Genomic DNA, 21,751 nt, shown 5'->3' on the forward strand with positions numbered 1-21,751 from the left:
TAGGCAGTTCTGCTTTTTTGGTTCACATAAAATTTTTAAAACAAATCCTTTTCTGCCATTTTAGTTCAGTCTGATCACACATCACCCTCTGCTTCCCGAGCTTGGTTGCAGTTAAGGCTGTGCTATAGGCAGCTGGTTACAAAATCACATGTATTTTTAATGACTCCTCTATTCTTACATTGCCTGGTGAGATTTGCTGTTGTTTAAGGCACCAGGTAATTTCAGGAGTGACCTGCAGGAGCACATGGCTTGTTCCAGGAACTGGACTGGAACTCTGCAAGAATTAATGCCGGGAAGGTTGAAAGTGAGACATTTATATTAATTACAACACTGATCCTGGAAAAGATATAATCAGCATTTCCCCCACTCTTCTCTGTAAGAAAATACAGTATTTTTGCTCTCTTTTTGTTTGAAACATTATTCTTGCCCTTTTTTTAGACTTCTATTGTCATTTTGGTGAGTAAAACCTCCTTCTTCAGAGGTTCATTTTGCAAAAGTGCTTCATTTTTACAGCCAATGCTCAGTTATCAGCCTCCCCTCTCCATTCCATCTGCCCTGTGGATCACTCACAGGGTAGTTCCATAAAGAAGTTGGGATTCAGTTTCCACTTTTCTTGGAGAGGAAATCGCCCCTCTCAAGCCACAGAGGTTTTCGTGTGTGTAGCTGGGAACAAAAGCTTTCAGAAATTCCAGCTGCCATGTCTGTCTCAGAGGTAATAAAGGTGCTTTTAGGAAGGCAGCAGGAGTGAGCGTGGTGCCTGGTGTGAGGGAGAGGAACGATGGCAACGCACATTGCTGCTTCTGATGTTTGCCGGTCTATTAGTAAAAATGAAAATTAATTACAATGAAACTTTGTAAGAACGAAACAAGTATCTCTTGGTACTCGGTTGGTTAAGAAATCTTACGACAGAGCTGAGAGCTGCTTCTCCGCGCAAGAAGTCCCAGCTGTCTCCCTCCCGAGGAGAAATCACTGGGTGAATGAGGACATGCGATCCTGCAGAGCAGTACGTGACTGCGTTAATTTGACAAAGGCGATGGGTACGCATGGAAGCGGGCACCGAGCCGTGCAGCCGTGCAGCCGCCAACCCTCCGTGCGCATCCCGGCGCGGCTCCGGCGCGGGGAGCGATGAGCGATGAGCGATGAGCGGCGGGGCGGGCGCGCAGGTACCGCCGCTCGGGGGCTCGGAACCCCGCGCCCCCGCCCTGCCCTGGCCGCTGCCCGGGGGCCGGCTCGGCGAGTGCTGAGCGCGGCTCGGCGGGGCGGGGGGGCTGTTTGTTTTGTTTCTGCCCCATCCCATTTTTATGATCGCGAAGAGGAAGAAGCCTTCAGGTCACCCAGAGAACTGCTGGCCGGCGGACAAGGCTCCTTTGATCGGCCTCGGCTCGGCGGGCGCGGCAGCGGAGCGCCCCGGGCGCGGATGTCCCGGCCATGCGGGCGCCCCCGCGGCGGGGCCGCCCGGCACAGCCCCTCTAGCCTAAGGCCTGAGCCTAAGCCCGAGCCTAAAACCTAACCCGCGCCGCCTTCCCCCGGGACCCGCGGGCGCAGACCCGCCGCCTCGCCCGGCGCCGCCCGGGGATGTGCGTGGCGGCCCCGCGGCCGGAGCCCTGCGAGCGCAGCGGGTGAGTGCGGGGACGGGGCTGCGGGAGCGGGGCGGGCGAAACGGAACGGACGGACGGACCGGACGGACGGACGAGGTCCCCCCGCGGCTCCCCGAGCCGGCAGCCCCAGCGCGGTGCTCCCCGAGCCGGACGCGGGTCCGCAGCAGCGCCCCGAGCCGCGCGGGACCGCCCCGGCGGGGCCGCTCCGGCAGCGGCTGCAGCAGAGAGCCCTCCCGCCCCTGGGCGGCCCGGCCCGGCCCCACGCACCCCCGCGGGGCCGGGGCTCTGCGGGCTCCGGGGCTACGCCGGGGCTGTGCCGGGAGAGGTGCATCCCCCGAGGGGCTGCCCCCGGCGCTGCCCCGCCGTGCCCGCTGTAGCCCATCTATCTGCACGGGACAGGCGGCACAACTTAGCGAGAAAAAAAAAGTATTCTCGTGACGTGCTGCATTTTCTGTAGAAGCGAACGCTCGGAACCAAGTAAGCCACAAGCCGATTTTCAACGTGCCCATCCCAAAACCAAAAGATAACGCATTAATTAACTCCCCGTACCTCCTAGATCAGGATCAATCAAAATATCGTCAGCTCTCTGCGGTGTCTAAGCTTTAGTAGGCAGAGCAAAGGGGAATCACAGAAGCACTAAGAGAAGTGTAAGAAAAATACAATACCAAGGCTTGTATCTGCTTAAATTACTCCTACACTTTCGCTGTGCTTGCAGTTAGCACATAAAGCAGCTTTTACCTGGTGTTCGTTAATGCAGATGGGACCAACTCCTTAAATAACTACAAGTAAAAATTAGTCAGACGCCTAGGACGGGAGGAAGAGTCCTGCAGGGACAGAAAGATTAGCTCACTTGGAAAAACTTAGCTGACTGCAAGGGACGTATTCGCACATGAAAGGTGCAGTGTTTCCTGCTGCTCTGCTGAACTGTGTTCTCAGTGCTCAAAGTCACCCCCCGAGTCAGGAGATAAGCATCATTGCTTAAATGAGGCTCCAGGTATTCAGGGGATTCTGGCGACTGGTCGGTATTTAGACCATGTAAATAGCTTTTTTTGCTGCTTAATATGACTGAAAGTGAGAAGGGGATAATAGTTAATTTGCTTTTTTATTATCTATGAACTTTTATCTTGTAGTTAATGCAGGGCAGATTTCTCACTCCTTTACCTGGCTCTGTGGGATTTCAGTCCTGTGCCTCACAAACCACTGTCTCATTTGACCAAAAAACCTACTCATCAGAGAAAAACAGCAACTCATGAGGTGCGTGAAAGCAGTTGTACTGGTGCCTGTAGGTGTTGAAAGACACAGGCTGGGCAGACCTTGCAGGATTCCAGCCTCCTGAGCCATGGAAGAGCTGCGATTCTGGCACTGCCAGTCACCTCCTGCATCCTGGTGTCCCAGGAGTAGTGACAGAAGGGGAGACAAGACACTTTAAAGGGAAGTAAAATGGTCTCGTTTTTCATTTAGAGGAACAGTGTCAGGGAAACAGGGGGTCCAGATGAAAAGCACAGACTGGGTTATGTGACAGACTGCTGCAGTTTGAGGAGACTAAGATGAACAGAAGTCAGCAATACAGCAAACTAGTTTAAAATAATGAAGTTCAATTCTTGGACTGGAATGGATGCAGAGACTGAGAAGGGTCCCTCGCTGACTTAGAGAAGGGAAATGCTGCAATGAAGGGTGACCTTTGTGTGAGGGGTCTGGTGAACGTGGGTGTTCCCATTATCTGCCCCAGCGAATGGGAAGGGTGTGTGCTCTGTTTTGGATGTAAGGAGCCCCAGGAAATGCCACAAGTTTCCATTGTGAAATACTGAGAAATACATTGCTGTATGTGTAGGAATTGGGATCTCTGTCAGTGGTGGGAACTCTGGCCCTGGAGGAAACTCAGACCTGCCACCAGCAGCACTGCAAAGGTGGCCCAGTTACCTCTAAGGAGCAAAAGAAATACAACCTTAAATTGTACTGCCTGAGTTCCCCCCGTGAGCCCGAGCCTGTTCCCACTGTCACCAGCGTTGCGTGACTCCTGTTTCACACAGCTCTAACCTCAAAAGACAGGCCTGGTTGCAGTTCTTTAAAAATTGCTGTGAAGACTCACTATCTTCAGTGTGAACTTGACAGGCTCCCAGCAGAGCCTGAGTTTTTTTTCTATTTTTAGAGCCAGCTGTAAAGCTGTAGTCAAGAACTGCTTACATAATATTTTAAGAAATGACAGCCAAGCACAATGGCATATTTTGACCTTTGGCATTAGATAAGTAATTGGCAGATTAAGTTAATTTTTATTCAAGCAGAGAGACTTGCTTTTCACTTGCTTGTGAACTCCTGTACCTTCACACCAGATTAAACCTCACGGGTAAATTTTCAAAACAGCTTTTGGTTTGTTGGCCTTCCTTTTCTCTCTGGTGTGAAGGAAGCTCCTCCACGGGAAGGAACATCCCCGTGCTGCTCTCCATCAATGACAGGGAGTGCGTGGTACGTTGTGGGGGTGGGGGTGTGCACGGGCCTGACAGCAGGGCAGGATTCCACAGTTCCTGACTGACAATCCAGCAGTGCTACAAAGAATCTGAAAACTCACCTAGAAAGCATCTTTGGTGCTGTGTAGCTGAGGAGCCGGCTCCAAACCTGTGGCTCAGTGTGGGCGCTCAGGGACTGTTCCCTTCTCCTTTGCAGACTGGGTTATGGGCAAGTCAGAAAGCCAGATGGATATAACTGAAATGAACGCTCCCAAGCCCAAGAAGAAGGGGCGCTGGAGTGGCCTGGAGGTGGGGCTGGCCGTGGTGGCAGCGCTGTTGGCCGTGGTGGCCGTCACCATGATCGTCCTGTACGCCACCTACGACGGTGAGTACCCCCCGGAGGGGCAGGCACCGAGGGACGGGGAGGGGGGTTAACATGTTATCTGAAATGTAAAGCTTGAAACGGCTTCTTTCCAACCAGGACTCTCGGTAAGTTCATTTGTTCGTGCAAAGTTGTGGTAAACACAAACCATCTGCTTGTTCTAGGGAATATTTCTGTTTGTAATTAATGCCTCAGTAAGCAAAACCCCACCAATTACAACACTGGTGAAGAAAACAAACTCCAGGGCTCCCTTCGTGTTCCTGGAGATGTAGGAAAATCCTATTTTTCCCTTTGCAGGCTGTTGCAGCAGGGACTCTCAGTGAGTGTAGTGATCCTGAGAGGTTTTGTGCTTCAGCAGCCAGAGCAAAACACTGGAAAGTCCTTCCATTCAGGGGTAAATACCCTGACAAGCTTTGGAAAAGACAATACAGAGAAGCTAAAATTTCCATTTGGGGTCAAACTAGAATGTTTTCTTATATAGGGAATTAAGTGTTTTGTTTCATTTTAAATTACTTAATAATTTTGTTTAAACTTTTTATTGAGGTCTAGTTCAATTATGGAATGGAAAAATGTCATTCTGAAATGAAAAATAAAAAAAGTTTTATTTCTAGAGACTCAAAAGGAAACATTTTCATGTTCCTGAACCTTGTTTTTTGTTTAGAGGACTTCAGAGTGAATGTCTCAGAATTTTCGTAGAATTCCCCCCAGATCCTTTTGTCACTGTAAGGTATTGCTACGTTCAAACTGACTTTGCAACTGTTTCCAGTCCATGTGCTATTTTTCTCTGAATTTCTATTTTAAAAATAGCATTTTGCCCACCTCCAATTGATTGATAGGACATTTTCCTCTGATGACCACAAAAATTCCACATGATGACTGACTAGCACTGAATGACCCTAAAGGGATGAAGATGATGATATTTTTAGACCCTGATCCTATAAATATTCCCTTACTGAGTGTAAAGTGTCCATTCATATTTATCTTACTGTACACTGCAGTTAAATTGACTGTCAATGAAAATATTTACAGTAGGTTTGATTATATTGACATTCAGTAAAGAATTAAGAATATGATTGTATTCTCTTTTAGATGGAGTTTGCAAGACAGCAGACTGCATAAAATCAGGTAAGAATGGAAATACATACCTTTTAAATTAATTTATGTCTTTTTAAGCAAAATTGCTACTGTGGAATGTTCCACTTCTCTGCAGACAAGTATGGCACATGCAGGCAAGGCATCTGCTACCCCACATGATTTTCTTAGCATAGTTCTCCTACAAAAGTAAAATCTTGTGCTGTGGAACTGTCAGATCTTACAAAATCATCCTTCATGTCCAAAAAATTACAAATTTTATAGTCTGACAAGCTAACTTCATCCTTCAGTAACAACTGCATAAAAATTCTTCATTTACCTGCTGATCTGAACTCTGCTAGAGAATGCCCCAGGGAAATGCAGAGTTCCATGCTATGTATCCTCTTGTAGGAGGGGAAGGGGTTGTTATCTGGGCTCTCCCTTTCCCCTCACCTCTAGTTCTCTTGGCCTGTTTTCTTCTCCACATCAATTCACACTGTTTTGGGGTTTTTTTGCCTAATTTACTTCTAGATCACAGAATAACAGAATCACAGAATGGTTTAGGTTGGCAGGGACACCTTCCCCTAGCCCAGGCTGCTCCAAGCCCTGTCCAACCTGGCCTTGGACACTTCCAGGGATTGGGCAGCCACAGCTTCTCTGGGCAATCTTTCAGCTCTTAAGTTGAAACCCTCCTTCAGCTTAAAGCCATTAAATGTCCCCACTCTCTTTACAACACTCCCTCCACCTCATTCCTAGGCTCAGGAGGAGCCCCTCTCTCTCATTTCTCAAGAGCAGGGAGCATTTATCTGGCTGTGCCAACATGTATTTCACAGGGGCTCTGTGCCAGCTCTGCCTTCTCCTTTCAAGCCATTTTCCATCATGCCCTTGCAGGGTTCTCTCCAGGGCAGGAGGAGAGCCCTGCTCTGCCAAGGTGGAATCACCTGCTCTATCTGTAACAGGGCTCTTTTTTCATGGTGTGTTTTTCTGGGAAGCTTCTGAAGACGTGGCCTCTGAAATCCCTCTCTGGGTGTGACCTTGGGGCAGTCGTTCATTCCTTTTTCTTTCTCCACCCCTGTGGAATAACTTGGCTACCAAGTTCACAAAGGCTGTGGCCCCGTCACAGAGGTTACCAGGGGATCTAAACCAGCAGCTCATACCATGGCTCATTTCCCAGCACTGAACTCTCACCCCACTGAGCAAACACGTTGCCTGTTGCTCAGCCTTGGTAGCTCCCCTGAGCAGCATCATGGGATGGCTCCGTGTTATCTCGTGTCATGAGCACCATGGGACTCCTACACGGGTTCTCTGCATCACCACTGCCCCTCTGCAACCCAGGGGAGTTCAGCCCTGGGCTCTTTCCTTCGTTTCAGTCTCATTTTAGACAGTAGCCAGAGCAGCCCTGGGAGTTGTCCCCACACCTCAGTCCTGCTGGAGGCCCCCGCTGGTGAAGCCCCAAGGCAGTCCCAAGCTCAGGAACTGCACATTGTCACCAGCACACTCTAAATATAGGATTTATTTCAGGTGGTCATCACTGTCTTTTCATGACACTTCCAAGGTGTTTTCCTCCCACCATGGAAGCTCGTGCTGTGGTTTGGAATATGATCAATTTAGTTATCTACTGGATTTTTTTCATCTCTGGGGATGCTCATTTTCAGCTAAATATACATGTCTGCTAAAAAGGAGTTCAGATATACTACATGGTGATGAACCAGCTCCAAAGGATAAGCAGGAAAAGTTTGGAGAAATGAGGCACAATGTAAAATGAAGAGCTAGCAAGAAGTGCCCAAACTAATTGAGCAGAATGGTTTCACTCTTTTCTGCTTCTGTTAAAAGCTTTAACAGCATTTAACCACTGGAAAATAATGAAGATATTGATAGAGCATTTGAGAGAAGAGCTTCCAATAAATGACCAGCAATAAAAATGTAATGAGAAGTCAACTGGTCATAGGCAGGGTAAAATCTCAGTAAGAGCATGGTGGTGTTACCCATGGATGGGGGAGATCCCCTGCAGGGTGGCACAGCACACACCATGGAATGGGACACTGGAGCACTTTTTGGCTGAGCTGACACTCTGCTCATTTCCCCGAGGTCAGACATCAGAAATGCCTGGGGAGCACAGGGGATTTTGATCTCTCCCCTGTTTCACCTAGGTAAGCACATTGTGTTGCTCCTGTATCCTCCCCAGGTCACCAGTTGTTATGATAGGTTATATTACTTTATTTGTAAGCTATTAGAGCAACAACTGGCACTGTTGCTTTAATAGCAACTGGAGTACTACAGTAAAATTAATCATTAAAAGTAATTGAGATAAGGCTTTACATTTTCAGTACAGGTAGGCAACTGAGTAAACCAGTGACCACAGTCTGGGTGGAAGAGGAATAGGAAAAAGCCCAGAAGGTTTATGGGCAGCTGATGGGAAACTCCCATCAAGGAACTGGGTTTCACTGGAGAATCCGGTGTCATGATCGGTCAGTGACCAGTTGTCCTGGACAAGGCACTTCACGAGGGTCAACAGGGACAGCAAGAGGCACTATCAATTCTAGAGTAAAATGTGGAGTAAAAAAAAGTGAGTGTAGCTTCAGGAAAGTATCAACAGAAAAACCTTCCTGACAAGAACTTAGAAGGTCCAACAAAGTCAATATTTTACTGAAATAGCCTGGATTCAGTTGAGCCTACATCCTACTCAAACAATTCCAGCTTTACCTCTGCCATGTCTCGTGCCTTTAATGCCCCTTTTCACCCCACTTCAATACAAAGAAGGGTAAGTCAGACAATGAAACATTTACAGTTCATTTAGAACTGAGTGGCCACTGCAGGGAGCAGCACCCTCGACTCATTCAGCCCTCAGCAAACACGGGCAACCGGAGAGTGTGGAGGCCGTGCTCAGTCAGGAACAGGAACAGCCATTCCTTGGGCTTTGCTCTGCAACAGTCAAGTGGGCTTGCCCCTCTTCTGAACCGAATGTATTTGTGAGCTCCCCATTCCGAGCACACACCCCAGTGACTGTCCCCTGTCCGTGTGTGACCATCCCCTGTCCGTGTGTCCCCAGTGACTGTCCCCTGTGACCATCCCCTGTCCGTGTGTGACTGTCCCCTGTCTGTGTGTCCCCAGTGACTGTTCCCTGTCCATGTGTGACCGTCCCCTGTCTGTGTGTGACTGTTCCCTGTCCGTGTGTCCCCAGTGACTGTTCCCTGTCCGTGTGTGACCGTCCCCTGTCCGTGTGTCCCCGTTGACCATTCCCTGTCCATGTGTCCCCAGTGACCATTCCCTGTCCATGTGTGACCGTCCCCTGTCCAGGTGTGACTGTCCCCTGTCCGTGTGTGACCGTCCCCTGTCTGTGTGTGACTGTTCCCTGTCCGTGTGTCCCCAGTGACCGTCCCCTGTCCGTGTGTGACCGTCCCCTGTCCGTGTGTGACCATCCCCTGTCCGTGTGTGACTGTTCCCTGTCCGTGTGTCCCCAGTGACCGTCCCCTGTCCGTGTGTGACCATCCCCTGTCCGTGTGTGACTGTTCCCTGTCTGTGTGTCCCCAGTGACCGTCCCCTGTCCGTGTGTGACCATCCCCTGTCCGTGTGTCCCCAGTGACCGTCCCCTGTCCGTGTGTGACTGTTCCCTGTCCGTGTGTCCCCAGTGACTATCCCCTGTCCGTGTGTGACCGTCCCCTGTCCGTGTGTGACTGTTCCCTGTCCGTGTGTGACTGTTCCCTGTCCGTGTGTCCCCAGTGACCATCCCCTGTCCGTGTGTGACTGTTCCCTGTCCGTGTGTCCCCAGTGACCGTCCCCTGTCCGTGTGTGACCATCCCCTGTCCGTGTGTGACTGTTCCCTGTCCGTGTGTCCCGCAGCCGCCCGGATCCTGGAGAACATGGACCGCAGTGCCCAGCCCTGCGGGGACTTCTACCAGTTTGCCTGCGGGGGGTGGCTGCGCAGGAACGTCATCCCCGAGACCAGCTCCCGTTATAGCAACTTTGACATTTTGAGAGACGAACTAGAGGTCGTTCTAAAAGGTCAGTGGGGTTTGTTTGTGGACCATGTAAAGTTTCTTCTTTGCCTTTACATGTTATCCTAAGGAGCTGTGGTTTTCTAGCAAAGCTGAAAATACCACCAGATATTTTGGGGTTTTGTGTTCGGTGCCCCAAACTGTTTGCTTGGAGAAGGCTGTGGGAGTTATGCTGCTGTGTCTGGCACTGGGGCAGAGCTGACCAGACCTGCCCTTTCTGGTATCTGCTTATTATAACCACTGAAATGCCTACCCTGACCCTCATGCACTGACACAGCAGCCAGGCAGGTGAAGGAGGAGGAGGTCTGCCCGTGCCCACACCAGCTGGAATGCTGGAAGCTGCTCCCCAGCAGCCCTATGCCCTGCATAGCTGTATTCCATCAGAAATCCCAAAGAACAGGCAAGCCATTTCCCAACCAGTCACACCACAAACTTGCAAACATTTCTTTTTCCACAAAATGCAACAGTGTCAAATGGTGCACAATTCCCTTTTTCAGACAAGAACAGCACAGTCAAAGAAGTCAGTTAATACTCAAGAAACCCTCTCCAAACCTCCCTCTCCACACTGAACATCCTTTTTTTACTTCACCTATCTCCTGGTTTTGCCAGCTGTGCCTTCACATGATAGCCTGGCCACCTAAAAACTGCCCCTGGGAAGTCAGAGCACTTGTGTTTCACCAAGGGTGACCCAAGGAGTATCTCCTGACTCCTCTATGCTCAGCTTATTAACACAGACCGATGTAATCACAAGGCATTGAACCTCCAGAGCTTTCCCCCCTCAGCTTTTGAAAGGCAAAGCCCCCCTGGCATTAGGGCTGGCACAGAGTATTTCCCATCCCCTCAGGGCTGTGTGCCCTCCTCCCCTCAGCACTCCCAGCCCAGCTCAGCCATCAGCACGCACTTGCTGTCTGTGTTTCAGATGTCCTCGACACCCCCAGCACCCAGGACATCCCTGCAGTGCAGAAGGCAAAGACTCTGTACAGGTCCTGCATTAATGAAAGTAAGTGTCTCCTGAGTTTACTGCATTGACATCAGCCAAAGAATCCCACCTCCTCACACAGCTCTGCCTGTACCCCAGCCTGTGCAGAATCTGTCAGAAATTCTTAGTGAAAACTACAGTGCATCCATCCTAGAGAGTCAAATAGGAACATTAATTGTAAAGTTAGCACTGTATCTCCTGCTTTAATAGCTATGGTATCTTAGGTGAGATTACATTACTCTTCAGTTACTAGTTTGCTGCAGATATTTAAACTCCAATCCTTTCAGTTAAATATGAGTTAATTCTTTTGTAGAAATCAGCAGGGATGAGGTGAAAGCTCCGTGGCATTACCAGGCTGTGGGAAGACAGGGAGACCATTTAATTCAAGAGTCTGAGCTGGGCTCTGCCACTGGAACAAAGAGCAGTAAAACAGTTTGCAGGGCTTCCTAAATCACGTATTTATAGTTTTTATAATGGTATTAATACTTCTCAAAACTATTATTTCAAGCTCTCTGCAGAGAGAAAAGACAATAGTTCTTCAATGTCATGGCTGCAAGGATGTGCACATGCTGTTTGCATCATGACTGGAATGTTTTCACATTAAATGTTAAAGCAGAGTCATCCATCAGAGCAAACTGCTGCTGTGGTGATGGGGGAAACAGAGTTCCCAGCTTCATTGTTCCAAACTCATTATAATATATAACATTTGTGGGGTTTAAAATGTCATGGTAACCCATTTTGTTTTTTCCAAAAGCTGCCATTGATAGCAGAGGTGGAAGGCCTTTAATCAGTTTATTGCCAAATGTGTCTGACTGGCCTGTAGCATCAACTGACTGGGAGGCTTCCTATGGTAAGACAACCTGTGCTTATTTCTTTTCAGTTAAAATATCTAAATTACTGTGGTTTTTATTGCTTACCAGAAATCACAGCTGAACACACCTTTCCTTTTGCTTAGGTACTGCCTGGACAGCTGAGGCAGCTATTGCACAGCTCAACTCCAGATATGGGAAAAAGGTCCTTATTAATTTTTTTGTGGGCACAGACGATAAGAATTCCACAGCACACATCATCCATGTAAGTCTCCCTGGGGGCCAGGACTTGCTGATCATAAAAGTGCAGCAAATAACCAGAAGCGAAATGGGAACCACCAGCAACACCAGATTTGAATTTACCAGAGTATGTTGGAGATGAACTGGTGAAACAATGTAGTTTCAACTTCAGTTCTCTGTTTCCCAGTGCCCTGTCTGTTCTCCAGGTTGACATCCTTGTTCTGTGCACTCATCCCCTGTTATTTTCAGTGAGATGGGGAATAACAGATATGTATAATACACACAGAAGTTACAGGAGCAAAGGGCCAGTCTCTCCTGTCTCTGGGTAGATGGATCCATGAGCACTTCACATGTATGAATTCCAGAGGTGCAGGAACTGCCTGGCTTCTCTGGGGGCTGTTTTGTCCCCTGGACTTCACCTATTTTCACACTGGTTACCAGCAGCTTGCAATGTAACAGAAAAAGAGACTGAAAAGAAAGGCAAAAAGTATAGGGAGAGTGAAAAGAATTAAAGGTGAGGATGAGAGAGAAACTTCCCTATGGCCAGAGTGAAGCCCCAGCACCTGTAATTCCCAAACGAGAGTACAATGCTCTGCCATTTCATCCTGAAGTAACTTTTCCATTTTTGTTTGCATTTTCAGATTGATCAGCCTGGCCTGGGCCTGCCTTCCCGGGACTACTATGAGTGCACTGGGGCATACAAAGAGGTAAGGTGGGGACACATCACTGAGGACATTTCAGAGGGTTTAGGCTGTATTTTCAAGGCAGACACATCCTCAGGAGTGGGCATGAGTGAAGGATAGAACAGTCTTTCCTCAAAGAGATTCCAGTGCTGCCCCTGGAAAACATCCCTGGGAGAACGAGGGAAACTGGAAGGGAAAGGTGATGATAATGAGCATTTAACCAAGGTTACAGTAACAGGCTTGGGGAGAGAAACAGAACCATTCAGAGCCAAAGACACACTTTTCTGCACAAAAGATCTGAAAAGATCACACTCCTCTACATCAACTGTAGCTAAAGTATGTGATACCACTGGAATTGCTCAGATACCTGAAACCTCACATGGTCTCCTTTAATTCCTCTTTACTCATTACTGGTACATGCTCTCATTAACCTGTTAGCACTGACACTGTATCTCTGTTGCTAATCTGGGATGTGCTTTAAGTCCTTGGGAGCTGCAGTGTCTGTGTTTGCTGAAGTCATGGAGCTGAAACTGCTACCACAGTGACCTTTAATTACCTGCTTTTCTTCTGTGTAATTAAATGCAGAAGCAATGAGAAAGTGTACAAACCATTTTGGGTTTGTTTGTGTTTTGCTGACCTGCCACCAGTTAATAGTGATTACATTTAATTACAGATCACATGGTCATAAAAGACAGTCATTGCCACCTGAACCGTTCAGCTCCATGAGCATTCCACATGTGAATGGGATGGCCTTTGGGAGCTGGCTCAGGGAGCACCACCTGCTCCTTCCTTGTGCTGTGTCAGCTGCAGCACTGGGACACAATTCCTAATCTCTGACCTGTCTGAGTATCAGCTTTGCACAGCAGAGGAGGAAGGACTCTGAAACCCCAGCTTTATGACTGCCAGGCAGGTTCCCATACCCTCCCCATTCCCATGACTGCTCCAAGGGAGAGTAGTTCCCTTCCATGCCCACAGTCCAACAGAGCCTGTTCCTGGCTCTGGTTCCTGCTGTGTCACTGCACTCTGGGACTGTCCACAGCAAACACCAGCTCTGCCTCCTGCTCTTCGACCTCTGCCTCCCCCAGGGCTCCCCACTCAGACACATGGGTGGAACCTGGCAATAAAATCATCTTGTCCTGTGAGATACAGGACAGCTCAGCTCACACAGGGGCGAGACTGCCATTCCCTCTGGAATATCTGACACTCTTTATTCAGGGCATCTGGAATTAGCTGACTGAGTTCTTTGCCACCTGACCTAAGAGCTGCACTTTAGGACAAAAACAAAGTCCACAGACTGGTGCCTGAAAGGCTCTGTTGACTTCCTGGTGTGGGGTAATATCTGTACTGAATTTTCAGGTGTTTTTTCCAGGCTTGCTATGCACTGTCTGCCGTGACTCGTTGTAGCTCTGTGGTTTCATGGGCTCTCCTCTTTCATTACCAATGGCACTGAGCTCAGTCCTGCCTCTGGGCACTGTGCTGGCAGGACCTTCTGAGCTGCTCAGTGCCCACACCCCAGCCAGGTACAGCCTGGCACTGCTGCAGGGAGGGAGGGATGCCCAGGAGGGGAGTGCTGGAGTGGCTGCACGTGGGACATTCATTACAGGGGTGTGTCCTGCTGCCCAAGGAGCACAACGTACCAAAATACTGCTATTAATAAAGCTGATGATGTGCACACCTTATTAATCCTAGCTTTAATCACTGGTTTGGGAGATCACAGTATATTGCATAAAACATATATTATTTCACAGCTAATCTAGTATTATGTATTTTTTAAAATTTACATTTTAAAAGAATATTGAAAACAGCATTTCTGTTGATAGAAAAGTGGAATAATCAAAGAGGAATTAGAATAATACTGAGTTCCATAAAATATAATGACACCTGTAGTGATTTGACAGTGGGACATCTCAGATAATTTACTGCCCTATTTACATTCTTATCCTTGGTGAATTCTTTCCTGTTTAATTTAATATGTACTATCCTGTCTATAATACACCTAACTTTGGATACAGTGCCATGATTTCCAACTGTTCCCAGAAGCACTAGAGGAGGCTCACTGCTCTGGGAGTGCTTTTCCCACAATGCTGATTCCCTGGTTTTCTGTTCCTGGGAACACTGCTCTTTGGAAGCGGTATTTTTGGAAGTTGTAATTAAAGTGAGCTAGAAAAACAGGGATGATGGTTTAAATATGGACGTACAAACGTCTCAACTGCAATAATGAAAACACAGTGCAGTCATTGAGCATGTTTAGCTTTGAACAGTGCTCCAATTACACAACAGTTCTCCATGAGGGAATTTTCAAAGTTAATTTCTAGCTGTGACCTAACAGTATTTCAGAATAAAATTAAACTGTTTAAGTAAGGGGTAAAGATCTGTAGTTCATAAAAATAAAGACAAAATCTTAACTATAATCAAGGCATGCTCTGCTCTGAAGAGTTTTGTCTTTAAAATGTTCCTATTTTTCCCTGCAGGCATGTTCTGCCTATGTTGATTTCATGATTTCTGTAGCCAAACTAATCCTACAAGAAAGAAACATTTCTGTCAATGAGGATGAGATTTCTCAGCAAATGAATACAGTTATGGACCTGGAGAAAGAGATTGCCAATGTAAGAAAAACATTTTTAATGTATTCTTTACATAACTGACTTTTTCCAAAATACCTAAGAAAGTTTACTGTAAACTGAGTTGTTAAGTGACCTGCTGGTGGTATTTTGTGGGGCCAAAAACGAATGTCACACCTGAGAGGAACACGTCCCAGTGCAGACATGTCCTGGAAGGAGCAAGGGAAAGGATCTGAGTTAGCTGTTTGCCAAGGAAATGTTTTACCCTGGGCTGTTCACAGAAGCCCTACAAGAGGAGACAGAGAGACTTGGGCTCTGTTTGATGTGGTTTGGAGTGTGAGTTTTGGGAGATGCTTTGGGGCCTCTCCTCCCTTTGTCCTGTTCCCCCGTGGGCTGTTTGGATCCCAGAGCAGCAGATTCCCAGCCCTTGGCCTGCCCTGAACACAAAGTCATGTTTGTGCTGCACAAGCTGCTCCACAATGCTGATTGTTCCAAGAAAGAGCATTTTTAATCAAACACTGTTCTCCATTAAAAGGAAAGGGCAAAGGAAAAATAATATCATGAGTTTGACTTTGGAGAAATAGTGAGAATGTGAACTTGCATGGAAAAAACCAAATGGAAACTCAGGCATTCAGGAGCAAACCATGGCTTGTGATTATTAACTATTGCAGCAGGACCTGAAGCTGAGGATGACTGTGGAACAAGTTAAAGACATATTTTCTAGCTTCAGCTATTTTTCAAGTTACACTGATAGTAAGGGCACACATTTGGGAAAACCATTTGTACAAAGTAAAACCATCTGATTTTGACTTTCTTCACATCTTCCTCAGAATCACAGCCCTGGGCTCAATCAGAGATGGGAAACTATTACCAAATAATGAATTCACTGGAGAAGGATTTTACAGAGGAGTAGGAAAGGAACCCACACCTGCAATGTCTCTGCAGCAGTTGCTGCTGACAGGGAGTCCAGCTGGTGCTGGGGAAGCTGCCTCTGCCTTGGGTTTTAACCTTCCATCCAAAACTCAGCATCAGCCTGAGAGTGACTGAAGAGAGCTGGCATTGTGCTCCTGGGAATCTGTTAAAACACAGAAAAACCCCACTGAATGCACAATAGGAAAGGGGAAGCAGGAGAGAAGGATGGGGATAAAATGAGACTTGGCATGACTGATTTTTCAAAACACTTCAGTTGGTAAAATCTGCTGTTCTGGATGCACATATTTAACTCCCTGGTGCAAAGCCACATCGCCCAGAGTGACCCTGAGCCTGTGGGAGTGGTGGGTTGTGGCTCCCTGGCTGAGCAGGGCATCCAGAAAGAACACACAGGGTATCATGTGCATGCTGATCAGAGCCAAAACTCCTGGGGGCTGCCTCGGTGCACTCAGGAATTGTCTCATCATTAACTTTGATAGGCAACAACAAAATCTGAAGACAGAAATGATCCGCTTTTGCTCTACAATAAAATGACGTTGGCACAACTCCAAAACAACTTCTCACTGGAAATCAATAATAAGGTGAGTGATCAACAATCTGATATTTTAACCCCTAATTTATCACTGATGAGATTAAACAGGAAAGCCTGAATTTTTTTTCTGTTAGAGACATTTCTTTCCTAAGCTGAGCTATATTTGCAGTTGAACAGGATCCCTGATGTGCACAGTTGTACCTCCACTTCTGATGTCCCTGAACTGGATGTACAGGGCTGTGCCTCTTTACTCGCTGTCTCTCCTGACAGATCTTGCCCTCTACCTCAATATAAAGTAGAGGAAAAAATACCCAGTGGAAGGTGTCCCTGCCCATGGCAGGGGGTTGGAACTAGATGATCTTTAAGGTCCCTTCCAACTCAAAGCAGTCTGGGATTCTGTGGTTCTGTGAGTTATGGGTTCAGGATGGTCACTCTTGCCAAGCTGACAGGCACATAACCCTTGCTGGCCATCAGGATGCTCTTGCACCCTTTGCAGAGGACCAATAAATCCCCTTCCCATAACTCCCAGGGCAGCTCCCGAGGGCCAGGACCAAAGGCCAGCCTGTAGCCACCAGCTGGCTCAAGGATGTAGCAGTGGAATCCCAGCCCCTCTCTGTTCATCCAGAGCTGCAGAGGCAGAACAGGAAGTCCTGACTTTCCAACATTCCCTCTGTAATTCCCAAAGCAAGCACAAAGGAGCCCAGAAGTCAGGACCACGAACCAGGACAATCCTGCAGTGCCAGCCCTGCCTCAGCAGTCAGCCCCAGCCACGTGCTGTTTGTGCAGTGCAGCCTTCAGCTCGTGGCACCAAAGTCTGGCTAAAAACCAGCTCAAGGTTTGCTAGCACAGGTGTGTCTTCTCAGGAGCATCATGTCCTACTAGACATGGGTATATTTGATCCTAAATGACTTTTATGGAGGCTTCTGAGGCCAGTAAGGTGCTGTGGAACACTGTTATTCCTGCTACACTTTCATAATCATTGTGATTTTATTGACTTTAAATTCTTCACCTTTAATTCTCTGACAGTTCCCTCCTGCCTGGCTTAATTGGTTCCATAATTCACCTTCTCCCACAGGTGCAGTTGGTTACCATTACAGTCACCTTGTCAGAAACCAACCTCTGTCACAGAATGGCACTGCCCTGGTTATTATTAGTTCCTGGGGGGTGCTGCAGATCAGCAGTAATTTAAATTTATTCCAAAATGCTCAAAAGACACATGATGGGAGTTGGTAGTGTGGTTGTAATGGTCAAAGGATAGAACAGCAATAATTCCCAAGATTAGCTTGAAGTTTGCTGCTCCTCTTCCAGACCTGCAGTGACTGTTCCTGAAAGCTTTTCTGCTCTCCTCAGCTACATTTGTTTGCCTGATGGAAGATGTTACCTCCTCCAATAATACTTTCCACAGACTGGGAAAAATCACCAACACTTTTCAAAGTGATAGGAAGAACAAAAACTTTAAAAAATAACAACAAATTTTGTTAGTTTGAAATCAAAGCAATGTCTTGACCCTTTCTGCTGAATTCCACCCTTTACACTTCAGACTTTTTAGCGATAAATGATCTCAGGCCATTCTTAGGATGATGACCCCATTTACAAGTAGTGCAGCTATTAGGGAAATTAAAGGCAGAGCATTTGTGTCATGCAAACATATTTAACCTGGAAAAGACAGCCATGTTTATGACTGAACCATGTAATACTGCATATTAATTTTCCAGGCATTCAACTGGTCAGAATTCATAAATGCCATCATGTCAACTGTGCAAATCAACGTGGCCAGCACCGAACATGTCATCGTTTACGACCCCGACTACCTGCTCAAGCTCAGGTCTATTCTCAGCAAATACTCCCCCAGGTAGGTGTCTGAGCTATTCCTGGCACCTGCCTTTTCTTTCCAGTCAACTCTAAAAGCCTCAAAACATTACCAGCTTATTACTGGTGTCCTTTTATTAAACAGGGACCTTCAAAATTACATGACCTGGCGGTTTGTGATGGACCTTGTCAACAGCCTGAGCCGGGACTACAAGGACACCAGGAATGCTTTCCGCAAGGTGCAGAAATTCATCTCTAAGTTGTAAAGATGACTTTTGTGACCCACAAAAGATATATTTTTTTTCTGTAGGTGTAGTATATAAATATTTAATGTATTTTGGATTTTGCACACAAAAGCCAGATGTATTTGCTGAGCCTCTGCTGGCGAGTATCCATAATTTATGTGATTTATGCCTGCTAGCTGAGTAGATTTGAAAGCACTGCTCTGGTACTTGGGTTCTTGTTTTTCTGAATCTAAATGAATCCCCATTTTGATACCAGAACAGTCCCATTCATTTGCAGGGTATTACAGTTCTGACTGACTTGTTACAAACTCTTCAGCAAACATTACGGGTCCAATCTTGGTTTTCAGTCGTTAGATCCCACAGATAATTAGTGCTTTTACAGAAATGCTGAGCAGTCTCACAGATTGGACATAGCAGTTCTTTGTATCATCCACTCAGCTCTATCATGTACCATGATAATGTGTTATCACATATTTACATTATCATGACAAAGCCCTTGCACGCTTTGTGACAACATCACACAGAGTAAAGGAGATTGTACTTCACAAGCTCCTGAGGGGTGGCAGGCTCCGACAGAAGTTGCTGCTTGGGCGGAAAACACAATCTTAGCACTGCAGAAATTAATCTGCTGCTTAATCACAATGGCCCTGTCAGAGCTGGAACTGCAACACAGATCCCTGTACCAGTGAAAGTGGCCTGTCAGGGCACTCCCCTTCAACCTCTCCCATTTTAGCTTTTACAGTAGTTTTCTTCTACCTTTCCTGTTTCAAAAGGATAAAGAATTTTGCTGCTGATCCTCCTCTTTCCCCACCAGAGCCCATCCCAGAGCCCACCTTAGTGCCCTAAACACAAGTATGGGTTCAATGTGTGTATTTGAGGCCGAGGAGGCTCCTCTGACACACAGCCCTGCCCGTCAGTCCCGCTCTGCTCCCCCGGGGGGCCCTGTCTGACCTGCTGGTTGTGTTTCCCAGGCACTTTATGGCACAACCTCGGAGACGGCAGTTTGGCGCCGCTGTGCCAATTATGTCAACGGGAACATGGAGAACGCCGTGGGACGGCTCTACGTGGAGGAGGCCTTTGCTGGAGACAGCAAACACGTGGTAAAGCTCTGAGCAAACCCAGCCCAAGTGCCATCAAAGTGTCACCTCATCCTCACCTACCCTGCACTTCTTGACACTGCTTTGATTGCACTTTCTGTTACCGTGTAATCAAAGTGGGTTCGATCTCTCAGTTTTTATTAAAGTGTGAATAACAGTTAGTACAAAGTTTTAAAAACTGAAGTTTCTGTTAAAGTAACATGTGAAAAGTGAGGTTTGCACATCCCCTGGAGGGAGAGAGGCAGCTGCCTGCAGGTCCCTCAGTGGCACACCAGCAATGCATGTCCCAGGAGCAGCACTCACTGACTCCAGCAGTCACTGCTGCTCTTGGAGACTGACACCATTCACATCCCGCCATCGTGGGCCACAGGGACAACTGCCTATTTCTGGTTGCCTTCAGTCCCACAGAAAAGTGCTGAAAATGCCCCTGATGTGAAACCTGAGGTGACTCTGATCCCCCCTGGGTCCCAGTGTAACCCAGCCCATTCTGGGGGCTCTCACATACCCCACAGTGCCCTCAGATGCACAGTGTCCAGTGGGGTGTCTGTCAGGTTTTGGTGACCTGCAGGGCTCAGCTGCATTGCCTGGTGAGCTCCTGCCCTTCCAGGACAGGCTGAACGTGCTCTGTGCCTGGAGCCACAGATTTTACCTGTGAGCCCACACAAAGAGGGGCTGCAATAATCAAACTATGGCTGGGCAACAGTAACATCATTTTCTGTGCATTTGTAACACTCTGGTGGTTTTTCCCAGGTTGAGGAAATGATTGCAGATATACGTGATGTTTTTATAAAAACCTTGGATGAACTTTCCTGGATGGATGCAGAGACCAAAAAGAGAGCAGAACAAAAAGTAAGATCTGTCTTAAATATTGGTAATGTGTACTTCTACAAAAATCAGTATGCCAGTTGTTTGTCCTGACAGACATAAGCAGTAACTCTATCACATTCAAATGCACATAGACCTGTGTTTATATAGGCACAGCAGCTTACAGATTCCATGGAGAGGGGCACAAAAATAGGAGGAATCTGTAGACAAGATTAAGACCTTTCAGGCAAATCAGTAATTAAAAGGGGAGATGATAAATATCTAGAGGAAAGCAATACTGAAAATGGCAAGGAATGATTTGTGGTGATTTGACCAGCTACCAGGAGCAGCCACAAACTAGTGCTTTCAATGAATAAAAAATGCAAACCAAACCTACATATAGTTAAAATGCCATGGTTTCTGCAGCTGCTTCCATATTGCCTTGATTATATAATTTATGACTGATTCAAATCATGGCTGGATTTGCTCTGAGTATCCAACTCTTCTGTCCCCAGGCAAGAGCAATCAGAGAGAGGATTGGTTACCCCGACGAGATCGTGACAGATGACAACAAGCTCAACAGTGAGTACCAGGAGGTGAGTGACAACCTGCCCAGGTCTGCAGAGCCCAGCACTGGCTGCAGGGATGCACAAACACACAACTCACCCCTGGGTCCCTTCCCACTCCAGCTCACCAAACTGGGAGCTGCTGGTTTCAGGCAGGCAGCTCCCACAGGTTAAGGTCAACACCAACAGCTGCTGAACTCCACTCAAAATACCTATATAAAGAGGGAATAAAGAGCTCTGGAAAAAAGCTGCTACCGTATCTCCAGCTACAGTATCAACTCTGTGGCATAGCAGGGCACTGCAAACCCAGGTCTAACTGCAGAGCAAAAAATACTCTTAGGAATGTGTCCCTTAGCTCAGCATGCTTAGGGCTACATTTCCCTGATCCATGTAGCTTTTATTCCACATAGTAACACCACCACTAACTCCTCCCCCTTTCTTTTTAGTTGAACTACAAAGAAGAGGAATACTTTGAAAACATTATTCAAAATTTAGTATTTACCCAGAAGAAAAGGTTGAAAAAGCTCAGAGAAAAGGTGGACAAAGAGGAGTGAGTATTTAATAACACTGTGTCTAGTCTTTTATCCAGTTTGCCCAGGAGAAGGTACCTTCTAACCATTGCAGTTATTCTGCAATTCTGTTACATGGTTTCTGGGTTTATTCTAGTAATCATTAACTCTGCCATTAAGAACTGAAATTCTAACATTTGTTCTTCTGGTGTTACCAGGTGGATAAGTGGAGCTGCTGTTGTCAATGCTTTTTACTCAGCAAGTAGAAATCAGATAGGTAAGGTTTACCAACTTACTAGTGGGATACAGATTTAAAAGGCCAAATTATTTTTATATGTATGTATGTGTGTATCTTTAAAATTAAGAAGTGATCTTGATACTACAAATTTGAGTATAAAGATTTCTTATGTCAGCCTGTCCAAAACCATCCATGGTTAAAAATAACTCAACATAGAAGAGAGAGCATTAAACTGTCTTTAAAGAAATAAAACCCCATC

The 21,751-nt window shown here is 46.9% G+C and overlaps 1 protein-coding gene across 2 annotated transcripts in view; it reads left to right on the forward strand.

Annotated features, from left to right (window-relative positions):
* The first annotated feature begins 1,581 nt into the window (after positions 1–1,581).
* MME (membrane metalloendopeptidase) overlaps positions 1,582–21,751 on the forward strand; it is a 30,326-nt gene continuing 10,156 nt past the window's right edge. Inside the window, exons 1-17 of one of the 2 annotated variants that reach the window (XM_029962346.1) lie at positions 1,582–1,619; positions 4,260–4,427; positions 5,514–5,549; positions 9,336–9,497; positions 10,410–10,490; positions 11,224–11,319; positions 11,425–11,543; positions 12,160–12,225; positions 14,673–14,807; positions 16,172–16,273; positions 17,940–18,076; positions 18,179–18,272; positions 19,250–19,378; positions 20,126–20,224; positions 20,695–20,775; positions 21,192–21,295; positions 21,473–21,531. In XM_029962346.1, the coding sequence (XP_029818206.1) occupies positions 4,268–4,427; positions 5,514–5,549; positions 9,336–9,497; positions 10,410–10,490; positions 11,224–11,319; positions 11,425–11,543; positions 12,160–12,225; positions 14,673–14,807; positions 16,172–16,273; positions 17,940–18,076; positions 18,179–18,272; positions 19,250–19,378; positions 20,126–20,224; positions 20,695–20,775; positions 21,192–21,295; positions 21,473–21,531 (1,660 nt within the window). In that variant the 5' untranslated portion in view covers positions 1,582–1,619; positions 4,260–4,267. Of the gene's footprint in view, positions 1,620–3,928; positions 4,062–4,259; positions 4,428–5,513; positions 5,550–9,335; positions 9,498–10,409; positions 10,491–11,223; positions 11,320–11,424; positions 11,544–12,159; positions 12,226–14,672; positions 14,808–16,171; positions 16,274–17,939; positions 18,077–18,178; positions 18,273–19,249; positions 19,379–20,125; positions 20,225–20,694; positions 20,776–21,191; positions 21,296–21,472; positions 21,532–21,751 lie in introns of those variants that run through there. The other variant, XM_008927798.4, reaches the window with a different exon arrangement.

This window comes from Manacus vitellinus, unplaced genomic scaffold (genome assembly GCF_001715985.3).
Source record: "Manacus vitellinus isolate BGI_N305 unplaced genomic scaffold, ASM171598v3 scaffold_45_pilon, whole genome shotgun sequence".
NCBI lineage: Eukaryota > Metazoa > Chordata > Aves > Passeriformes > Pipridae > Manacus > Manacus vitellinus.